This window comes from Trichomonas vaginalis, chromosome VI (assembly GCF_026262505.1).
Source record: "Trichomonas vaginalis G3 chromosome VI, whole genome shotgun sequence".
NCBI classification, from domain to species: domain Eukaryota; phylum Parabasalia; order Trichomonadida; family Trichomonadidae; genus Trichomonas; species Trichomonas vaginalis.
In genome coordinates, this window is record NC_067208.1 from 17526325 (window position 1) to 17549733 (window position 23409).

Consider the following 23409-nt stretch of genomic DNA (forward strand, 5'->3'; position numbering starts at 1 on the left):
TATTGAATAAAGTTTGAAAAAAGGCAAATAATTATTTTTTTGTATAAATAACAAATATTTTAAAAATTAAAAATATATATATACAAATAATATATAAAACAACAAAAAATTAAATAGATCTAATAATTTCCAAAACATTATCAGTTCTTGGTAAAACAATGTGTATCTCACTTTGTTGTCTGATCTGCAGAAGTCTTCTGAAATTGAAAACAAGTTTATCTGACTTGTATTCTTCAATCACAGGCAAATCTTCATTTTCTGTTTCTACGGCTGATTCTGATTCAGGTGAATCACTTTGTTCCCTTGGAATGTCAGAGCTAGACGCATCATCAATGAATTTACTCATCTTCTTCTCTTCATTTTGGTCAGAACTCTGCAACAAAATTGGTAAATCAGATTCTTTTTCTTGTTTAATTTGTCTGATTTTCTTCGACAAATGTGATTCTTCAGTTTCACTCGTCATTCCTGTTGTTGACGGTGTTTCTCTATTGAACTTCTTGCACTTGTCTGCGTTGGGAAGTTTCGAAATTAAAGAGATAATCTTTGGTGCAGCAAAGCCGAAACTTTCTGGTCCAGAAACACTCACAGAATGAGATTTGAAACCGAGAATTGATCTCTTTCTCTCGATGTCTTTGATAGCAGCACTCCAAGGACTCGTAGGCTTAGGACCTTCCCAGAAATACTCTGGATTATCTTTCAATTCGACCCTGAACAACGGCATCTCTCCCCCGTCTAAAATCAATGATCTGTACCACGCTTTTTCGTTTGGATTTTCGATACTCGCGTAGAGTCTTTCAGAAACAAAACCAATACAATAAATATATCTCTGTGTGTGGTAATTCTCTCGAGTATAATCTACAGTACCTAAACTAATAACTCTTAATGTTGAATTCAAAATAATCGGAAAAGTGACTTCATCTGAATTTTCTTCGGTTTTTTCTTCACTTAAATTACTATTATTATTTGATATTTGATTCGAAGATGTTCTTTTAAGAGCAGTTTTATTTATTACCTTTGTGAAATGCAATATCTTTTTAAGCTCTTTTTGCAAAGGTCTCACTTTTGTAACACCTGGTAAATTGTTGTTTACAATGTCACTTTTTGCAGCATCTTCGTAACCCAACTCCAAAACTGTTTGGACTATTTCTCTTTGTGTCTGGTTTATTAGTGCGTTCTGGTCGAGAACTTCTTTCAAATCAATCATCAAAGTAATGGAATTATATATTCTTCGTGCGGTTTTGTCATTGATTTTATCTGACATAAAAAGTGACTCTGTGTCAGAACCGTCAACAAATTTGAAACAGTAGTCAATTATTTGTTCGCAGTACTTCATTACTTCTTCTCTCGTGTGCTTGGAATTCGTCTTGGAAAGAACTAAATCCGGATTTACAAAACCGTTTCTGTCAATTAATTTTATTAGTTCTTTGTGCTCTTCCAAACTGAAACTGTCTGAATATGATTTCAATGCTGTTTTCCGCCCTTTCTTTTCCAAAGCGGTTTTGACGGTTTCATTTGTTATTTTGTCAAGTTTTGAAGCTACTTTATCTATAGCAGTCATTATAGCGTTGAATCTCTCTGTCGGATTGACAGAATCATCCATATCTAAGTCAGAAGAAGTCACTTCACCTAAACCTTTTTCGTAAGTCAATTTCATGAGTAACCTGTCTTTCTCTGGCGTCCAGTTGTCTCCGTATTTTGGTGGCAGGTTTGGAATGGCGATGTCCTCGTCTTTGTCAGCTGTTTTCAGCAGTCTTCCGTTCAATTCTATGAATTTGATTCGTTTTAGACGTAATTTGGCACTTTTTGACTTAAATTCATCAGAGAACTTTTCTTCGTATGGAGATTCGCCCTCAATAAATTCGTTTATTATTGGCGTTTTGGAGGTATCGTAGCCAGTACTCAGCTTCATCCATTTCATCGTAACTCTGCACACAGCTGTCAAATCATCTATTGGTGTAATGGGCCTGGAATAATTTGTTTGTGTCGGAAGACTCGAATTTGACGGTTGCGGTTGTTGTAAAGAAGGTGAAGTGACATTATTTTGTTGTTGTTGGCTATTCTGAGTATTTTGTTGAGTGTAAGGCGAAGTGACCACATTATTATTGGTCGGTTGAGATGGGAAAGGTGAAGTGGCCACATTTCCATTGAAATTCTGATTTTGAGGGAAATTTTGAGGAATTTGGGGATTTTGAGGGAAAGATGGCTGTTTATTGTACTGCTGACTGTACTGGTCGCTGTTCTGCTGCATCTTCTGCTGCCGTTGGAGCTGTTTCATCTGTTGCTGCCTCAATTTACTCAAATGTTGCATCTGATACGCGAACATCTGCATTTGTTGTGGCGCGTACTGGTACTGGCCGTTCATAAACATCGATTGCTGTGGGTATTGGCCGTTCTTCATCATTAATAACGAAGGAACCATCTGATTATTACTCAAATTTTTGTTTTTACGCTTCTTCTTAGCTCCAGAGAAGTTTTCTACGTTCATTGGAATCATTTGCTGTGGAGGAGGAGGCGGAATTGCCGACATTTGCTGCATTTGCTGTTCTTGAAGGAGTTGTTGTTGCTGCTGCTGTTGGATGATCTCTTGTGACTTGTTGTATATGTTTTCTATCTTAGTAAGTATCGTTTCCCAGAAATAATCTGTAGAAATATTTGGATCATCAAAATTAAGCAGAGATTTGTTGATCATGAACATCGGAGATGTACCAGCATTCAATGATCCTCGATGAATTTCAGAATGCATCAAGATTTCTTCAATTGAATTTTGATTATTGAAATTTCGAGTGAAAGTATCAACAGCTATTGCTGCGCAAAGCTTGTATAAGGTGTTCTGGCTTTTGGGATTCGATCCATATGTCAATGCTTCGATCGAATACTTAGTAATTAGTCTGTAAATCGAAACTTCGTTTGTAGGATCGGGAATTCTGATGTCGTTGATCAGTTTGATGTCATCCATCGTTTGTGGATCCCTTTGTGACAATGTATCGTATAAAATAAAGTGGTTTGAGCGTAATAAATTTTTCAGATTCGAAATTAGTTCATTTCTGCGGACAACAGCTATCTTTAAGACAATAATAATTTGTGGCTGTACTACTGTATCTAATGGCTTGTCTTTCTCTATGGAAATCGCGCTTAATCCCTTATTTATGAAAAATTTAAGGAGAAAATCTCGAAGTTGAGGGTAAAACACGATGATTACGACTGGAAATTGACAAGTGTTCTTTACGAAATCAACAATTTTGTCTGTAATTTTTAATTTGGCGGAAGATGAAATTAAAGCGTTTAAATCTACATCTTTTGTACGTAAACTTATGTTATTATTCTTCATGTATCTTGTAATGATTGTTTCTGTATCATAAGTGATTGCAGGATGGTTGCAAACGTTGTGTAAAGTTGTTGAAAGATTATTAAAGATTGTATTCTCGTTTGACTTCTTTATTGACTTTATATTGTCTTTGTTCTGTAAGAATGAGTCGAAATAGTAGTAATATTGCTCGTATTCCATGTTACATTCGATAAGATATTCTGTGAATGGATTATCGTACATTTTATTGATCGCTTCTGATTTAATTGTAATATTATCCGTATGCATAGGGTCAGTAAGGAATTCTGAGTACATTTTTCGGTGATAATCATCGAATTGACCGTTTACAATGAAAATTTTGCATTGTGATTGAATTGCTTTGTCTTGTACGACATTGGCGATGTTGGGTCTGATACTTGGCGAGCTGTCATCAAGAATAACCAAGTTCCATTTGAATGATAAGCAAAAAATGTTAGTATCGAACGTAGTAAGTATGATTTGGTATTTAAGATTAGGCATATTTGGATTCCGAAGTATGGATTTTTGGATTTGAACTAATTCTTGTTCTGTACCTACAAATTTGATGTAATCGATATGAAGATCCGGGATGAATTGCTCCCATAGTGATACGTAATCGATTGTAGTAACAATTAAGTACCTGCCGTAGCCTGGTTGAGGTCTTGCCGTAGTTCCAATGAAATTAATGAAAGGAGCGCGTGATTCTTGTGGTGAATTAGTAATATAAATTACGCTGCTGTTGTCTTGTAGTATCCGCGCTATTCCATCCCTTAATCTGTTCATTCTTTCGATCTGAAACAGATCTGTTTCGCCATGATTCATCATATCTGATTGTGCGTACGGGCTGTTTGCAATGGAGGTGGTATTTTTGGATTGAACAGCATCTTGCCTGAGATAATCATTAATCAGTTTATCATTTTTAAGGGAATCACGGGTTTCCCATGTAGCATCAGCAATAGGTAAATTTTTCCACATTACATGGTATTTGTCATTTTCAACTCCTATTATCTTTACTGGGATATTGAAATCAGGATTGTAGTATGGCGCTGCGGGTGGAGTATATTGATGTAATTTCAGATATTTGTCAACTGTAGTTTTATTTACCCCGGAAGTAGGATAATCTATCCATTTTGAATCTTTGTATGACTCTTTATTCATTTTAACAAAGAATTTATATTCTCCTGATGGGCTAACTGTATGTGTGTGAACAACATCAATTGTTTCTTCATTAGAAGAGTAAAAATCTTCAAATTGCTCCATCCCGAAAGGAAAAGAATCAAGAAGAGTGTCAATATTTTGATCATCGTCAGAGCCTTGTCTTGAGCTCCTACTGTTGTTTTCGTCAACAGTATTTGACATCAAGTGGAAAGAGCGGGATTAAAAAAAAATTTGAATGGTTTTGTAAATTGTTGAACGTTTAAATAGCGCATGCTGCCATGAAGTTTTCAAACTTGTTAAAAATATGAGAATCAAAAATGTGATTAAAAGGAATAACTAATTAAATTTGATGTAATAGTTCTATCGGCGTTATTCATTAATGCAATTGAGATGAAGATAATGAGGTAATTAATATGGACTTCGATTAATTAGACAGAATGTAAATTTGTTTAGAAAGACAATTAATTGTGAACTTAGTTTAAAAATTCGGTGTTAAATTAATAAGAATTGTAATAATAAAATTAAATAAACATGAGTGAAAAATTGATTTTGAATAATTGAGAGGAAATTTTGAATGAAAAAGTGTCATGTATTTAAAAAGATTATAAACTTCATATTAATGTATGATTTTCATTTGTGTCAATATGATCAACGTGCTTTTTAAAAAAACAGAAAAATTTGAATTGTCTCAAGTGCTTTATATAAAAAAATTGTTGAAAAATAATTGATATTTATTATTAGGATTATTCCAGCAATAACGTTCGATCTTACATATCATTCAAAATTTGAGACTAGAATGAAAATCTATCGATCAATTAACTGATGTAAGCACATTAAATTCTAGGCTTTCAATTTTTATTCTTGATTTTTCAATGATGTATAAAATTTTTATGAACTTTCAAAAATCATTTTAATTAAATAAGAAAAAAACTTCATTAAATTAGACTCATATGTGAGGAATATAGTTTTTATAATTAAAATGCTTATTTACTTCATTTTTTAATAGTTTTTCAAAAAAACCTTCCAAACTCAGCAAATTAATCAAACAAAGATTAATACTAGCTATGTCGTATCTTAATCTATAGTTTTCTAATAAATTTGCCTATAATAGAAATATTTCAATCAAAAGTATTTGTCAATCTATTTGGTGACTTGAGTAGCAACTGGCTGTATTGATGGTTGCATAAATTTCTTTGCTTTTTATGATTTTATTTACATCTTTTTTTATTAAAATTAGGTATTCCAAAGCTCATAGGCAAATATCAATTTGGTTTTCTATCTTGAGTGTTTATCGTTCATTACATTCTCTTAAGACTTTATTAACTCTTTGAAAGAAATCAAAAATCGAATTTTCTTCGATCATTTCAAAGATGTGATTATAAAACTATAATAAACATGTGTACTGCATTATTAAAATACCCTTTTTATTCAAAATTCTGAAATGATTTGCTCAAATTTTCGGCGATTAATTTTGATTTAAAAAATCGAAGAACTTTTTTTTTCTAATGTTTTTTTCCTTTCTATTTGCCTTAAGATACGATGCTGATTTTTCTCCAGGTGAATATACTATTCAACTAGATGATCAGGGCTTCACTGATACTAATTTTTCATTTTTAGCAGTTGATAATCAAAACATCGAAATTACAAGTATCTACACAAACTATTCACTATCCGAAGATACGACATTTGAAATACCCAAGCAAATTGAATTTAATGATATTAACGTTCCTGTTACAAAAATTAGAAAATTTTCATTATCACTTTGTGGAATTGCCAACATTATTCTTCCAGAAACAATAACAACAGCAGAAGAAGCATGGCTTGCTTCACGTTTTATTCGAATGATTGATGCATCTAAAATAAATGTAACTAATCCACCAAAATATTTCTTTGCAAATATAATGAACGCAACCGAAATTAAGATACCTACTAATATAATTGAATTAAAAGTTGGTGCTTTTGCTTTTGACTATAATTTAACAACAATTAACATAAATTATGGCATAATTATGAACAAAACATCAAGTGGATTCTACAATTGTTCAAGTCTAGTTTCGATCGACCTTTCAAAAGTGTTAATGAATAAAATTCCTGATCAATTGTTTAAAAACTGCGCTAATCTTCAATCAGTAATATTTCCAAACTATACATCATTTGGTGCTTATGTTTTTTCTAATTCTTTTATTTCAGATTTTCCACTTTACGATAACGTTGAATATGCTGAAGGCTGTTTTGGAGAAATGCTCTCTACGCATCCTATATCTGCTCCTGATGGTATATTCTTCAATAATTCCATTCCGCAAGCCGCATTTGATTCATGTCTTTTCATGGAATCGGCTGTTCTTAGAGAAGGCCTCATAAGAATACCAAGATTCTTATTTTGGAATTGTACATCACTTATTTCTATTGTTTTTCCCTCGACAATTTATAATGTTGCTGAAAAAGCATTTTATTTTGTTCCAATGCCTGTTTTAAACTTTTATCACACCAATTTAACAAATCTAGATGGATATGCATTCTCTGGTTTCCATGGAGAAGAAGTTATTCTTCCAGATAAAAATTTTAATTTTCCAAATGGTCTGTTTTCTATGTCAACGATAACTAGATTCAATTTCAGTGCAAGGCTTAATAACGTTGGTGACTATTTCTTTAACTCTACTAACTTAACAATTGCAAATATTTCTTGTTTAACTTACTCCTCCATAGGATCGTATTGTTTCCATAGATGTCTGTATCTAGAAGAAGTATATCTCCCAGATATCGATTTGTTCTGCGGAAATTCAGCTTTCGCTTATTCTCCAAACCTGAAATATCTGAAATTTACAAAAAGAGCATCGTTTAGTTACAATTGCATGGATCATTGCACATCATTAGAGTATGTAATGTGGGGTAGTTGTAGTTCTATTAACAATGCAGTTTGTTATTGCAATTATAATATGAGATATTTCGGACCAACAGTTGAAGATGTTACGAAAGTTACTCCTCAGGTTGACCTCCATAATTTCACAACATACGAGTTCGGAGCTTTGTCTTTTTCCAACTTATATTTAATAGAATATGTTTATATAGGTCCTGGATTCAGTTACATTGGTGATGCTTCATTTAGAAATGATACAAGTTTAATTACAGTAGATATGGTCGATTGTATTACAAGTACAGTTTCATATGAATCATTTATGAACTGTACACAGCTTACTAATGTATATTTACCAAAAGATTTAAGATATATAAGACAAGGAGCTTTCGTTGGAACCCCAGAACTTAATATTTTCTACTGTGGAACTACTTCAATTACAAATACAGATGGATTTAGTCCAGGAGTTATCATCCATTACTACGGACTAAATAAGCATGTATTATTCAATGGTATGGAGCCAATGTATCCAGGAAAATGCTGGAGAGCGTGGGATAGTCCTCCATATCCACCTTTTCCAACAAAAACACCAGATGTTCCGTATTTCATCCCGAAGTACACGAATGCTTTGATCACTCCCGAGCCAGAAAAAGTACTTCCTGCCCAAACTTACGTTGAAGATCAGAAACCGAATGAATATGGACCAGAGTTCTTTAAAGGAAGGAAATCTGCACTTTTTGCAACTGCTTTATCTATTTCTATTGTTTTTATTGTTTTGATTGTCATTATTTTATTTTTCATTTTTTTTGGCCTATGGAGTCGATTCAGGAGAGTCGACTATTACACAGGAGATTCGATGTAGATCCCGTGTCTATACATAATCCAAGTATGAGCGCTGAAATTGACTATGATAACTATGTGAATCAGCCAAAGTCACTTACCAGTCTTGTACAGTAATTTATGCATACGTCATATTGTAAATATGACTTCTATCCTCTATTTTGTTATTCGAAATTTATTAAAAAAATTTCATGTTAGTTTTTAGATACTTTCATATTGTTTTATATCAATATATAACTTTTAATGTCGAATCATAATGTTAGAATTGCATTAATATTATGATATTATAAAATCTGAAAAGAAATTATTTAAAGTGATCAAAATTGTACAATAAAGATATGATACAACGACTATAAAAATTGTTTACTATCGAATGAAAGTGAAAACTAGCATATTAGCCAATGGTTTTGGAAATCATTTCTAGTATTACAAGGTTTAAACCATAGTTTTGGAAATCGTTTGTCATATAATTTGTTCATAGGACTAAATTTGCTCAAATAATAGATGAGAACAGTTGAAAGTGAGTAGTCAATAATTCTGCTAATCAAAAACTTTACATGGCAATTATTTTGACTTATCAATTTTAATTGAGAAAATCATAGAATTTAAATATATCAAAGAATATAACCTCCATGTTATGGTAGTAATAATTCTAGTTTTTTCTTTCCTGAGTGGTGAATAATTTTGAATGCTAACCGATATTAATCAATTCAAAAACGTGCGTTGTGAATTTTGAAAATTTCAAATCAATGTTTCCTGTGCGAGCGCCTATTGTTCCAAAATATGGAATGATAGTGCACCCACCTAGAAGGAAAGTTCAAGTCAACAATCCACCATTACCACCTTTGAATCCAATGATTACAATTCCAATTACGAAACCAGTTAAATCTGCTCGTGTTCCTAAGATGAAAGAAAAGCTTCCGGAGCAAATAATATTCACAGGACGCATCAACCCTCTAGAGGCATTATCAAAATATCCGTTTTTATTAACTGATCGAGAACATTCCGAAATTTTGCATTATGATGATATCTATTATATTCGATTAGCACCACCCCACAACACACCGCAACCGAAATCAACACCTAATTACTTTCATTTTGTTCCAAATGACCACATAGCTTACAGATATCAACAATTAGAGGTATTAGGCAAAGGTTCATTCGGAACAGTTATTAAATGTCTTGACCACAAAACGAAAGAACTTGTTGCAATTAAGTTTTTAAGAGATACCAAGAAAGTTCACGATGAAATTTTGTTTGAGAACAAAATCATTTCAAGACTACAAGATGGCGAAAACTCTTCAACATCAGGAATCATACGATACATAGAATCCTTTTCTTTTCGAGAATTCTTTTGTATTGTAATGGAATTACTCTGGAAAGACACATATACAGTTCTTGAAGCCAGGCATTTTGTTGGCTATAGTAAGAATATCATCAAAATGGTAGCTTATCAATCTGCAAAAGCCCTTGATTTTATGCATAAACATAATATTGTCCATTGTGACATAAAACCCGAAAATATTATGTTTATAACCGAACAGAAAAAGAATATTAAGATCATTGACTTCGGTTGCAGCTGTTTTTCCGGAGAAATTATGTTTACATATATCCAAAGTCGATTTTACCGAGCTCCGGAAGTTGTCCTTGGCATTGAGTACGATAGAGAAATCGATATTTGGTCGCTTGGCTGTGTTCTTTGCGAATTAGTCACAGGAAGACCTTTATTTGACGCGGATACCCAGATTGATCTCCTGGCCATGATAATAGAGACCATCGGGGAACCGCCAAAATCGATGCTGGATCGAGGTTCCTACACAAAGAAATTTTTTGATGGAAGGAACTTGAAGATACAGTACAATAAAGATGTAAGAATCCCTGGACCACCTAAATCAAGGTCATTGGAAGCTGAATTAAATGTTTCTGACGCTCAATTTATTGATTTGATTCTTGGATGCTTGAAATGGGAGCCATCTGAAAGATATACCGCAGAAGAATTAATGAACCATCCATTTTTAGCCGATTATAGATCCGGCTTATAAAATATTATTTGTTTTGTTTGAATTATGCTTGTAAAGCATTAGTATTTAATATTTTTCTATTTTTTCGAATGGATATTATAAAACTTCATAAATTAGTCTAATTAAGAAATCAATAAAATTATCCATCAGATAATTTCTTAAATTTTACGACTCATGAACCTTTGAGCGTAATAAAAAGATAATATGTGTTGACTAAAGTTACTTACAAGCTTTAATTTCAGCATAATGTTTTAATCATACTGCGACTAAAATCGAAACACTCTAATCGAGCGAAAATACATCATAAAAATACTATCCTTCAAGTGCCTGTGCATATTTTTTGATATAACTTCTGAAAGGTTGATTTCTAATTCATTGTCAAATTCGCAACGTCGATTTTTGCTAATTTTTGTGCTAATTTGTTACCTGATCATTTGTAAATAATCGCACTAAAGTTTTCGTTTTTCACCGGAAGTTGGCAATTTTCTAAGTGATATAAAAAATGTTTGGAAAGAAAAAGGTAGATCCAAAGGAGCAAGCAAAGGCCTGGAAATCAGATTTAAGAGGTCAGGTTCGTGAGCTCAACAAGCAAATGCGTCATATTGAGATGGAAGAAACAAAAATCCAAAATAAAGTAAAAACAATGATGAAGCAAGGCCATGGAGACATGGTTGAACCACTTGTCAAGGAGCTCGTTCAGTCAAAGAAAGCAAAATCTAAAATTCTTAAGACAAGAACTCAATTAGAGTCAATCGAAAGACAAATTGACCTTCAGATGGCTCAGGTTAAAGTTTGCGGTGCATTCTCCAAATCTGCCGAAGTTACACATGCTTTGAACTCTCTCGTCAGGCTCCCAGAGCTTAACGCTACAATGATGAAACTTCAAGGTGAAATGCAAAAGGCTGGTATGATCGAAGAACAGATGGATTCTACAATGGAAGCTGTCCAGGAAGATGACGAAGATCCAGAACTTGCCACACGTATTGCCTTCAACCAGATCGCTCAGGAAATCAACGGACAGGCCGGAACTACAAAGGTTCCACTCAAGCAGATCGATCCAGAGGAACTTGAGGCAGAACCAGAGGTTGCTGCTATGATGGCGAAATAAATATATTTTTTTTAAAAAAAATGCTACATGTATATTTCTAACTATGACAACTCCTTTTAAGTTGATTATAATTTGCTTATTTTTTTCTGAATTAGGAAAAGAAATTGAAATTTCTTGTCAATATTCGGCTTAGCAAAAGTTACTGTAGCACTTCCAATAGGCACTTAATGTAAGGTATCTGACTATGGTGGATATATGTTAAGAAACGTCCCTCGAGCTAATGATTTTTCAGTATATCATAATTTGTAAATCTGAAGCTTCCACCTTATATTATATATATTGGTGATCTCTTAAAAATGGAACCATCACAAAGCATATTAACTAGGTGAATAAAGAATGAAATACTATACATATTAAATACTATACATATGGATATTCATCCTATTATAGGCCATGAATATATTTGGGTTTGGAGTAGTTAAATTTGATAATTTCCAAAACTTTTAAATTTCAATATTACTGTGCGCGAATACATTTCAATGAAAGTAAAAATGGAATAAATTTGTTATTGCCAAGTGAGTTTCCCTTTTCCTGAGGTGATAAAATTAGTGGAAAAAAAATCAAATGAGTGAAAACATCATCCTCGACACAGACTATATTGCGAACAACATTCAAATATATATCGATGAAGGAAACTTTATTGATATATTTGATGTGAACACCATTTCGGAAGTCTTATCAAAAACAGAACCTATTTCAACAAACTTCAGATTACTTATTTCACAATTTAAAGAAAATTGCAACTCTCTGAAACTATGTGCATGCGTTCAAAAGAGCAATATTAATATTCTTTCATTTGAAGATGCAATCAATGTTCTTCAAAGTTACAATCAGGCCCTCAAACTAAACTCACTTCCTACAGTAATAAGATATTTGGAAGAATACGGAAAAAATACTTCTAGAAATCAAAACAATCTCATATCTGAAAATCAAAAACTCCAGAATAAGATTTCAAACCTAGAAAAAGAAATTAATGAATCCAATAATAATTTTTTTGCTGAATTACGAATGTTATATTCTGAAAAATATTTGAACTCAGATTTTGGTGCGATTTACGATTTCCTTAAACAAGCTTCAGATAATGGTGATAAAATGAAAATGTCTATTTCATGTGAAATTGGTTTAGATAAAAAGAAAGATTCGGGTGAAAATACTCCACTTCTTTCAGCATGTTCTAAAGGAGATCTTCAATTAGTAAAATCTCTTATTGAAAAAGGTTGCGACAGAGATGCAATTAATAAAGATGAATGTAATTGTTTAATTATAGCATCATATAATGGACATCTTGAAATTGTAAAATATTTAATTGGAATTGGATTTGACAAGAATTGCCAATATAAACTAAATGGCTCTAAAGCAATTCATTTTGCATCACAAAATGGTCATCTTGAAGTTGTTAAATATCTTATTTCAATTGGAGCTAATCCAAAAGAAAAAGATAATGATGGATGGTCTCCAATTCATGCTGCATCACAAAATGGTCATCTTGAAGTTGTTAAATATTTAATTTCAATTGGAGCTGATACAAAAGAAAAAGATAATGATGGAGTAACTCCAATTCATGCTGCATCACAAAATGGTCATCTTGAAGTTGTTAAATATCTTAGTTCAATTGGAGCTAATCCAAAAGAAAAAAATAATAATGGATGGTCTCCAATTCATTTTGCCGCAAAGAAAGGGCAATTTGACGTTGTTGAATATTTAGTTTCAATTAATGTCAATCTTAATGATAAAAACGCACAGGGAAAAACTCCACTTGATTTAGCAAAAGAAAAACAAAATGAAAATGAAAATTACAAAAAGATTACGAATTTATTACGAAATAGAGGTTGAATAAAGATAAAATTCTTTTGCATTCAAAATTGGCAGGCCCTTTTTGCACTTTTAAATTTCTTTTCAAAAACGAAAAAAGAAACTAAAAAATGAATATGGTGACGTCTTTTTTCTTAACAAAACAAAATAAAGCAAAATTTGTTTAATAAAATAATTAAGATATTTTGAGGATAGGGTCCATGTTTGCATTGAATATTTGGTACCCTTTCGTTGGCAAAAGGAAAGAAAAGCGTAGGTAAGACTTTAATTAGTAAGATTATCCGCATTTGATGGCTTTGTATTACTCTCAATTCTGCTTAATTGGATCATCTATTGACTATAAAACAATTAAAAAGTGATTTAGACTTAGTTTGTAATTTTGATAAATAAAAAAATTTGTCCAAAAATTAAAACAATACAAAACATATTTAAATAAACAATACAATACAAAACAAATTAAACTTCCTCTTCGCAAATATCCTCTTCAACCATTTTGAAGTCTTCCACAGTCTCAAATTGGTTATCTTGGGAGTATTTGCCAAAATCTGGTTCCTTCTCTTCCTTCTGTGAACAAGTAAGGAGGGAGAAGCCAACAGAAATAAGAATAATAGCGTAAATATATAATTGACCAAATTTTGGTAATTTGATGAAGGATACGATTGGTCCTCTTAATGATAGAATAATTGTTGCAACAATGCAGCCAAATATTCCTATCAAGAGGTAAAAAATCAAATTGCCAAGCGCAGCAAAAATGGAAAATAAGGCCAAGTACATGATTACGCGAGGATTATTTTGTATAGCGTCTATATTTGATTGAAACATTCCAGAAGAGAATGATGAAGCGATAGATATGATAGATCCTACCAAATAAGAGACAGAAATGAGTTCTAATATAGGGATACCGTCAATCTTAAGCATCTTTTCGGCAAAGTTTGAGAATACAGCATCAAGGCATAACGTAAGCATGATTGCTGCAATTCCATTTCGATCGAACCTTGTTTTGCCGCTGAAATTGCCAATTGCAAGGGCCACCAGGCCGCAAACAATGAAGCACACTGAAACAACGGTCGGCGTAGGTGGAGATTGCTTCAATATCGCAATACTACCGACAATAACTGGGATTAAACGAACCGATTTGAAGAGAACTTGAGTCGAGGGACTGAGACTCATCGAAGCATAGTGTGAAAGAGATACGGCTAATGTTACGACAGTTGCGAAAATGCAATAAGTCAATAAAGCAACGCGTAATTTCTGTTGTCTTGTTAATAATCTGATAAGAGTTGGTATAGTGAGTATCACGTTGCCTATCAATTGCATGAATGTTAGGAATAGGCAGTCGGTGATCATAAATTTCTGAATGAGAACATCCCTGGAATAGTTTGAAACCTCAAAAGTTATAACTATTTCAATGGTGCAAAGTATGAGTAGAATCTGTGGATGTATAGTTGGAATCTTGAGACACTTTATCCCAAGTTCCATATAGTTGGATAAAAAAAAATATCCGAAAAGTGACAAAATCATGATTGAGAAATATTTTATTATATTACATGTATCATGTATTTTTCATTCTTATCGAATAAAGAAAATTTTGAATGCATTTTAATCGTCACGCTCGAACAAATGTTTACTTTTTAACTTATGATAATAAAATAGAATAATTAAGGAAAAGCTCGTTAATTTTATGAGAAGAACTTTTCAAAAGAAAAGTGACTCAATATTAAATCATCGACTCATTATGTGTAAAATTGTATACGCTATAAGTTGTAAAAAACAACAAACAAAACTTTTTGTGATTGATTTGCCGGTTTTTTCCAAATATTTTGAGATTGGAGTAGTTTCTAAATATAGTATTAGATTAATTTAAAATATTTGCATGAAATTGTAAAAATTAATCACCGCGGTATCGTAACTGATTTTTTCTTCCAAAATATTTTGAATAGTAAATTAAAAGAAATAGAAACTTTGTCTTGGGTTTGACCTTTTTTTAATAAAAGAATAACTTGTAAGTCATATTTGGGTGAAATTGTAAAAAGGCACAATAAATGAAAATTGTGTAAATTTGTCATTAAATATAATCTATGCACAGTGTGGATATGTCAGTTATTTTATTCCACTTATTATGAATCAACATTCAAAATCTGATAAAAATTAAACTCATTTAAATGAATCAAGAATAGAATACCTGTCATCAATTTGATGCACAAAATCATTACATCAATTGATATAACAATAATTGTAAAATATCTAAAATATTCAATAGAATTCAAATTATCTTATTCGATGAATATGCTGATGGTTGGTACTTTATTTTTGAAAAGTTTAACAGCAAACCAAGTAACAACTATTTTTTGCAGATTTGATTTCAGCTTATTTATTAGTTCTCGCTGGAAATTTCAAATATAAATAGTAAAAATATTAGGTTGTCCGTTAACAAAGCTCTTTTACTTGCAATGGATGATAAGTAGTATATGTTGAAGGGTTGGAGAGGTTATCGATTTTGTAATTTAATCGTCGTCGTTATCGATTTTGTAATTTAATCGTTATCGTCTTTTTCTAAACGTGCATTTTTACATTAAAAGCAATGCAACTCCAAAATTAATTGGTATTTAGACTTTAATTAGGTGCAGACAAACGAAATGCAGTCCAAATATTTTGGTGATATATGAATTACATAAATTTAGGGAAATTGAAATTATATCTTTTTAAATTTTTAGGAAAACAGATTTATAGAATTGTTTAAGTCATCAAAATAATGCAGACTTAGGTCAAATTTTCCAAATTTAATCATTTGCAAGACTTTCAAGCGACTTCAAAATGTCGAAATATAAGTCCAAAAATAAAATTACGATTACAGTCTATCCTCAATTATTATCACGCTAATTATTGAGTGACCCATGCGTTCGTATGTATGTAATACCTTTTAAAAAGGAGATGAGAGAGATAAACTACATTTACAATTTAAATCTGATGTATTTACTTGTTACATTTACAAATGTAAATGTTTCTCGTAATGTTTACATTTTGTAAGTATAACGAATAAAAATGACGCACTTTTTTTACAAAGTCAAATTATGCGATACAACTTTACTTGTTACATTTACAAATGTAAATGTTTCTCGTAATGTTTACATTTTGTAAGTATAACGAATAAAAATGACGCACTTTTTTTACAAAGTCAAATTATTGTTCGATTTTTGCAGCTTGTAAACGATTAATTGTATAAAGCAATTGATATTAGCACGACATAACTGAATAATTCTAATATTGAAATCAAAAGCCCTTAAAATATCATGATATTTTAATTTCATAACAAATCTAGGAGACTATTTGATGAAAACATATCCGATGTGGGTTTTGTTGTATTATATAACTTGTTATTGACTTCTTAGCTTTCCAAATTTTTTTCGATAATGAGAAAACGAATGAAAAATCAACATTTGGTCCATTTAAAATTTGATTTGTTTACATTTTTTTTACTTTTTGAATTTCAATTTATATTTTCCTCAAGAAATACTTTAGATTTTAAGAAACTAAATCATATAATCTACTAAGAAAATATATTAAATCCTATAATACTCAAAGTTTTGTGATAAATCCGATCTTTTTTATTTTACTTTTATTATGTTTTTGCAAACTTAAGGTCATCACTAGGTAAAACATAATACTCTTTGAAGTTAAGTATTTTCACAAAGAGAGGACCAACAATATCAAAAGATTGAATAAAGATTTGTATTATTTTATTTATTTTTAAGAACATGTTTAAGAACCCTCATTATCTCCACGAATATTGCATATTTTTCTATTCTAAGACCACCAAAATTACGTTTTAATATAGAAAATAACATATTTATGTGATGCTAAAGTCGAAGTCCTTAAATATTTTTGAAATATTTACAAAATATGCTCTTTCTATCATCGATACTTTAATACAGAGCAAATTTAGTAAATGTCATCACATTATTTTTTCATAAATCGTTTTCGAACTTTTGAAATATTTATTTTAAACCAGTTTTCTACATTTAATATGTGAATTATATCAAAAGTAGATGGGCGATACTTGTAAATCTATTTAAACTATTAGTTTGCTATTATTGAAGAACTTTATAATTTTTTTTTCTTATGTATGGAATTAAAGATAATTTTGCCGATTCCAACTGGTTTTTCTATATGAGTTAAATATGCCAAGTGAAATTGGACTTGCCAATATTGTAAATTGAAGTATGGACTATATATCGATTTTCATTGATTGATGAATAACTCGGAGTAATGTAATTGTTGATAATGAAAAATAGTTTTCAATTGCTGGTAAGGGCCAATGTATGTTCAATAGCTCCGAAAGCAAAAAATGCACGTTTAGAAAAAGACGATAACGATTAAATTACAAAATCGATAACGACGACGATTAAATTACAAAATCAATAATGACCCGAAGGGTTGTGTGACTTTTTTTGTAAACGTAAGAATTCATATAATATCGAGCGATTTTGTATCATTTTTTTTAACATATGAAGTAAAAAATGTATGATTCTTACGGTTTTTATTCTTACGTTTTTGAATAAATCAAGATTTAAAAAATTTTCAAAATTGTAAGACATTTACACTCAGCCCATACATAATGAAATAAAAAATAAAATATATTTATTTATAAATCATTAAAAAATTAACATTAATTTTAAAATAATTTATTTCATCTTTTATAAAAGAAGCTATATATAGATGATGTCAGATATTCCGCGATTAATTAAACATTGTTTAAATCCTGAATGGAATCAATGGAGTCATAATCAAAGACCTCATAAACGAGTAAAAGAAATTAGAAATAATTATTTTCATGAATAAAAGATTCACTACCATAATGAAATAAAAAATAAAAAAATAAAAAAATTTTTAAAAAATAAACTTTAAAAATTATGTCTCAGAATCAACATTGAACTTTAAGAAACTAATGATTATTTGAATTTATGAAATCAATTATTTGATTTATTCTTTCTTCAATCTCTTCTATTCTTTTTGTTAAATCATCAATTTTCATTAATGAGGTGATTCTTGATTGAGGAATAGATTTCAAACTAACCACCCCCTTTATTTTTGAAATTTTGAATCCATCAACTTTAAACATTTTATTCAATTTACATGTTGTCAATTCTTCAAATAATTTTTTATTATTAGCATAATAGTCATTAAATTCTTCAACAGATGAAAAAATTTTTATTTCAGTAATTGGTTTAACAACGTTTATTTTTTGTTGAACATTTTCACTTTCATTTATTTCTTCCTCCTCTGTTTCATTTATTTTTAAAATTGGTTTCATTTATCATTAAATAAAAATTAGAATATAAGTGATGAAATATATTTTTTAATTAATATTAAATCAGAAATGGCGGCAGGATTCTTTAAAAAATTATGGGATGGAATTAAGAAAGCTGCAGGTTGGGTTCATAAAAATATTATTAAACCCGTTGCAAACTTTTTGGCACCAGTAGCGAAAACGGCAGGAACTATCATAGGTGGAGTATTAGGTACTAAAGCAGGTAATCCGGCGATGGGAGCACAAGCAGGTAACGCAGTTGGTGGAATTGCTGAAGGAATACTTAATAAAATAGGAGGTAGATAGTGGAAAAATAAATAAATATTATTTTTATCTTAGTATCGGTTGAAGTCTTTGATAAACTTTTTCTCCTTTATTTAATATTTCTCTTATTGGGGCGGCTTTTGGTGTTATTGATTCAGCAACGTCACTAATTGCTTCTTTATTCTTAAATATCCAATTTGCTCCTTTCTTCATTGTTTCCCAAACTTTATGCGCTCCTCTTTTTACTTTATCCCACAGTTTCTTAAATATACCTGCAGCCATAGTTGATTATTTCATTAAAATTAAAAATTCATTTTCATCTTTTAATTTTGATTTTTTATTTATTAATAAATGACGACTAACTATTTGGTGCCAAACACTAAACCGATTAATGGAAATGTGTTTCATTCATTCGAAAAGATAAATGAAATATTCGCAAAGAATGACGGTAGAAGATATTATAGAGAACTTGAAAGTTCATGCTATGACTCTGATGCTCCATATTTTGATGATAAACAAACTCATTTAAGAATTACAAATCCAGCTCATGATGTGAATCAATTAGGTGACACATATATTAAACGCAAAGTTAAAGCAACTCTAGTTTCAAATAAAGCTTTCACATGCGATACCGCTTTTAAATGCATGCGTTTATTCGTTGGTTACAAATCATCAAATCAAAGCTTTAAACAATTAGAAGTAGAAACTGAAAGAGGTGATGCCGGTTATCTTCAAATGGATTGCGCCCGTGAATCTTTCGCATTTGCAACATATAAACCAAAATCAGAAAGGAAAGTTAAAAAGTTTGTTCATTCGTTATATAATAATGTTCAAAAATATGATAACTCAGTATGTGGTAAATATATTGACCCTTCAGAAGTTTTCAAGAAAGCAAATGAAGAAGTTGATGTCACTTTTGATATGATTATTCCGGTAAATGATTTGTTAGCATTTCAGGCGTTCGATGATTATCCTAAATCATTTGGTGAAATCATTCTTAAATATTATGTTTTCAGGGATACTTTAGTATTTTGTCAGGTTGACCCGTTAAGAGTTGCTGATTTACAAAATTACGTTTATGAAAAGATAACTGATGAAAATTATGAAAAGATTATGAATCATGTTTATAAATATGATCGCAAATTCCAACAAATCGGACTTCCTGCCAAATTAATTACAAGCTTAGCCGCTACATCTGCTGACGCAACAGTTGATGACGTTATTATTTCATGCACAAAGATGGAAGTTTTAGAGGATAAATGCATTACACCAGGATACGGTTTAATTGAAGAATCAGTTAAAGCAATACCACGTTTATTCAGTAAGGAAGATCCATTCATGATTCCAGCTCAACATATTGACGTTCGTTCACTAAATGGAGGTTGCATCACTCCTGAAGGTATCAGCTCAGATTTCTCATACGCTCTTCATAATGTTACAGATGTTGTGTTAACATTTCCGAAGAATGCAATGCAAAGAACAGTTTTAGAAAATCCAATGCTTCGAGGTCTTCAGGTCACTATAGATTCCAGAAACTTCCCCGATCAAGCGATGACCACAGTGGGTGACATATTCTTTACACGTATGCTTCAAGCTTCTGATTTAGATGGAGTGAATGAATGCACAGAAGAATACGAGGACTCATTAACTAGACCACTGAATGAGATGATGGCACGCCATTAGCTAGAACATGGAAAGACCAAACTTCATTCTTATGCACTATTCCAGTTCAACGTGATGGAGCGGGTATATTCTTTGATGGATTAGAAACTTTCAACTCACAAGTTACAGTACAAGTGAAAGCTTATCCAATCATTCAGGGTGTAAAATGACACTTACTGTTCAAAGGTGACAAATCCTCCTCAGGTTTGGTTTACTAGGACTACATATTGGACATGGACACCGGATGAAGGTTTGAAATATCATCCAACAGGTACACCACCACAGTATAGAAGTTCATATGATGAAATATTGATGAATAGAAATGTTTAAAATTATAAATTTATTTTTGATTAAATGGATTTAAATTCATCCACCCCTTATGAAGAATTAGCAGGAGTATATAATACATACGTAGATGATATGATTAATGAAGCATTGAGTGATAATAGAAATGCTCTATCTAAGGAAAAATTAATGAAAATTCCATATTCTGAATGTTACTTAAATTCAATCACTGCAGCAATTGGTAAACAAAATAAAGGTAAAACATTAACGATATTAAAACAAATTATCATTATTGCTAACACTTCCCCCATTCACATGTGTTAATTTATATCAACCGTTCAGGTTCACCTTCAGATGATACATTTGAATCTTTAAAGCATTTAATCAAAATTCCAATTATTTATTTATCACAAGAAGAAGCAGAAGATTATTTAAAAAACTTTTTAATGTATAAAGAATTATATAATACAATCAAGAAGCAAGGATTAGAGGATAAAATTATTGATAAACAACGGGATGAATTATTTGAAACACTTTCTATTTCAAATTTTGATAGAGAATTTTTGCATTCACTCATTTTTCTAGATGATGCGTGAAATCAAAACTAATAACAAATGAGAAATCATATTTTAATCAGTTATTAACTCAATGTCGACACATTCAGTGTTCATTCTTCATGGCTGTTCAATACTTCAAAGCATTAAGCACAAACATTAAATCAAATCTATCAACCCTTTTCATTTTCAGTGGGTTTAGTCGTCAACAGTTGAACGTTATGCTTTATCAAGTGAATTTACCAATGAGCATTAATGAACTTTACACACAATATCAGCAATTAGGTGAACATGGAAAAATAATAGTTGATTTAAATAAAGGAGTGTTAAATTTGATTAACTTTTTATAATTAATTTTTATTTTTTATTTATAATTAAACATGACAGAAATGGCAAATCTTCTACAGGTTCCATTAAAACAAGGGACAAACAAAAAGGGTGCATATAATAGAACTATGAAAGTTCCTGATGGAATGAAAGAATTAGTTCATATTGTTGCTGGTCTTCAAAAAGATGTTAAACAAATGAGAAACGTTTTAACATTACCAGAAGCTCAAGCATATGCCAAACGTCATGGTCCAAATTGGGAAGCACACGAAGCAGACATTACGGGTCCAAATGGAAAACCTGATGGTATAAATGAAGTTTTCGTTACTGATGGTCAAGGTAATATTAAAGTCATAAATGGTTATAAATTAACTATGTCTGATTATCCTAAACGTAAAGTATATAATGAACGTTATCCTATGCAATTTGATGAAAATGGAAAAGCTGTTAAACAATACATTGGAGAAGGTGAAAATGGTCCAATTAATTCATACCGTCGTAATCCATATTCTTATTTCAATGAAGAATTAAATGCTATTGAAGAGGGACCGGATGGATTACCACGATATTCTAACCAGTTTGATGGTCAATATGCAAATATTAGACCTGAAATTTCAGCTAAGAAATTCTTTAAAGTTGCTTTATTCGATCCAGTTTTCGCAAATGTTAAAGATGAACTTAAACAGCAATTCCAACCAATTATAGTAGCAAGAATTGCATCAGGTGCTTTATCTCAAGCATTCAAAGATTTAATTAAGAAACCATTATATCAGCAACGAGGTTTAACTTATGATTTAGTTAAGGAATCAGATAAAAGAAAATTTGAGAAATCAGATGATTATAAGAATGCAATTAATGAATATATTCGGTCTATTAATTTCGATGAAAATGCTAAAAATCAACTTCATGAACAAATACAGGGAATAATAGATTCAAAAGTTCCAGCAAAATAAAAGTTTAAATATATTTTTTTTATTCGAATATAAATGAGAAGACGTTTCACTAGTCAAAAGAACACTAACGCAAAAGCAGAGATTACGGTTGGTTATAACGTAAATGATGATAAATCACGAATTATTCAAAATGTTAAAGTTAATGTTAGCCCTGAATTAACAAGGTCAGCAACTCAACCAAATTTATTAACTCGTGACTTACCGAAGAATGAAGAAAACCATGAGAATGGAGACCCAATCATTTTATCTGAACCCGGTAAAGAACCTGTTGAAATTCCCACTTATCCAACATATCCCCCACCTCTTTCATCAAACATCGAGAACCCATATAAAATAGACATTAATTCTGAATTAATGAAAATTTACCGTGATATAATAATTAATAATTATGATTCAATAATAAATTTAATTGATCAATCCGGTTTAATTATTTTACCTTATGAATCATTAATTCACATTATCGCCATTCTTTGTGATGTTCAAGATTCAGACGTTAAGATTCAATTTTTCATAGATGATGAGGTTTCATGCTGCGGAATAGTTGCAAAAATAAATCCTATAAAGGATATTAGCACAATTAAGATATCAAAGAACGGAACAACAACTGAACTTCATTTAACATATAATGATATTTATAATAAAATAGTTGATGAATATAAAATATCACTTGAAAAATTCTTTGTTAAGGCTATTTAATATTCAAGCATTAACATTATCGAATAATAATCCTTTGAATCATAATCAATAATAATTGACCTTTCACCAGTTTCTATCGTTTGTTTTATTTCTTTTTGTTCCCCACTATCCGGATCGGTCATTGTAATTGTTTTTGTTATAGTATCAGCTTTATCTTTAACTTCAATCTTTTTTCCATCGGGATATTTAAACCAAAATTCCAAAAATTCGATATTGTCAATCTGTTCATATTTTAATCTATCAAT

The 23409-nt window shown here is 30.9% G+C and overlaps 7 protein-coding genes and 3 pseudogenes across 10 annotated transcripts, besides 4 other annotated features; 7 read left to right on the plus strand and 3 right to left on the minus strand.

Annotated features, from left to right (window-relative positions):
- Positions 1-86: 86 nt before the first annotated feature.
- TVAGG3_0883200 (histone methyltransferase activity (H3-K4 specific)) lies at positions 87-4705 on the minus strand (the record flags this gene model as incomplete). Its single annotated transcript, XM_001316625.1, has 1 exon — positions 110-4681. The coding sequence occupies one exon, from the start codon at positions 4679-4681 to the stop codon at positions 110-112; it is 4572 nt and encodes a 1523-aa protein (XP_001316660.1).
- A 1245-nt stretch (positions 4706-5950) lies between these two features.
- Positions 5951-8479, plus strand: TVAGG3_0883210 (antigen BSP-related family; the record flags this gene model as incomplete). Its single annotated transcript, XM_001316624.1, has 1 exon — positions 5986-8196. The coding sequence occupies one exon, from the start codon at positions 5986-5988 to the stop codon at positions 8194-8196; it is 2211 nt and encodes a 736-aa protein (XP_001316659.1).
- Positions 8480-8923: 444 nt separating this feature from the next.
- On the plus strand, positions 8924-10216 carry TVAGG3_0883220 (dual specificity protein kinase family; the record flags this gene model as incomplete). The annotated part of the gene is made up of 1 exon (XM_001316623.1): positions 8924-10216. The coding sequence occupies one exon, from the start codon at positions 8924-8926 to the stop codon at positions 10214-10216; it is 1293 nt and encodes a 430-aa protein (XP_001316658.1).
- A 459-nt stretch (positions 10217-10675) lies between these two features.
- On the plus strand, positions 10676-11309 carry TVAGG3_0883230 (vacuolar transport; the record flags this gene model as incomplete). Its single annotated transcript, XM_001316622.2, has 1 exon — positions 10698-11303. One exon carries the CDS (start codon positions 10698-10700, stop codon positions 11301-11303), a length of 606 nt encoding a protein of 201 aa, XP_001316657.1.
- Positions 11310-11653: 344 nt separating this feature from the next.
- Positions 11654-11795: a mobile genetic element.
- A 62-nt stretch (positions 11796-11857) lies between these two features.
- On the plus strand, positions 11858-13272 carry TVAGG3_0883250 (spectrin binding; the record flags this gene model as incomplete). Its single annotated transcript, XM_001316621.1, has 1 exon — positions 11868-13136. The coding sequence occupies one exon, from the start codon at positions 11868-11870 to the stop codon at positions 13134-13136; it is 1269 nt and encodes a 422-aa protein (XP_001316656.1).
- A 249-nt stretch (positions 13273-13521) lies between these two features.
- Positions 13522-14593, minus strand: TVAGG3_0883260 (3'-phosphoadenosine 5'-phosphosulfate transmembrane transporter protein; the record flags this gene model as incomplete). Its single annotated transcript, XM_001316620.2, has 1 exon — positions 13572-14462. The coding sequence occupies one exon, from the start codon at positions 14460-14462 to the stop codon at positions 13572-13574; it is 891 nt and encodes a 296-aa protein (XP_001316655.1).
- Positions 14594-15602: 1009 nt separating this feature from the next.
- Positions 15603-15809: a mobile genetic element.
- A 1516-nt stretch (positions 15810-17325) lies between these two features.
- Positions 17326-17543: a mobile genetic element.
- A 1210-nt stretch (positions 17544-18753) lies between these two features.
- TVAGG3_0883290 (uncharacterized protein) lies at positions 18754-18969 on the minus strand (the record flags this gene model as incomplete). Its single annotated transcript, XM_001316619.1, has 1 exon — positions 18754-18969. The coding sequence occupies one exon, from the start codon at positions 18967-18969 to the stop codon at positions 18754-18756; it is 216 nt and encodes a 71-aa protein (XP_001316654.1).
- A 363-nt stretch (positions 18970-19332) lies between these two features.
- Positions 19333-20679, plus strand: TVAGG3_0883300 (annotated as a pseudogene). The gene has a single exon. A coding segment is annotated over exon 1 (1347 nt).
- Positions 20680-20829: 150 nt separating this feature from the next.
- Positions 20830-23409: part of a mobile genetic element that runs on past the window's edge.
- TVAGG3_0883320 lies at positions 21951-22468 on the plus strand (annotated as a pseudogene). The gene has a single exon. A coding segment is annotated over exon 1 (518 nt).
- On the plus strand, positions 22502-23216 carry TVAGG3_0883330 (annotated as a pseudogene). The gene has a single exon. A coding segment is annotated over exon 1 (715 nt).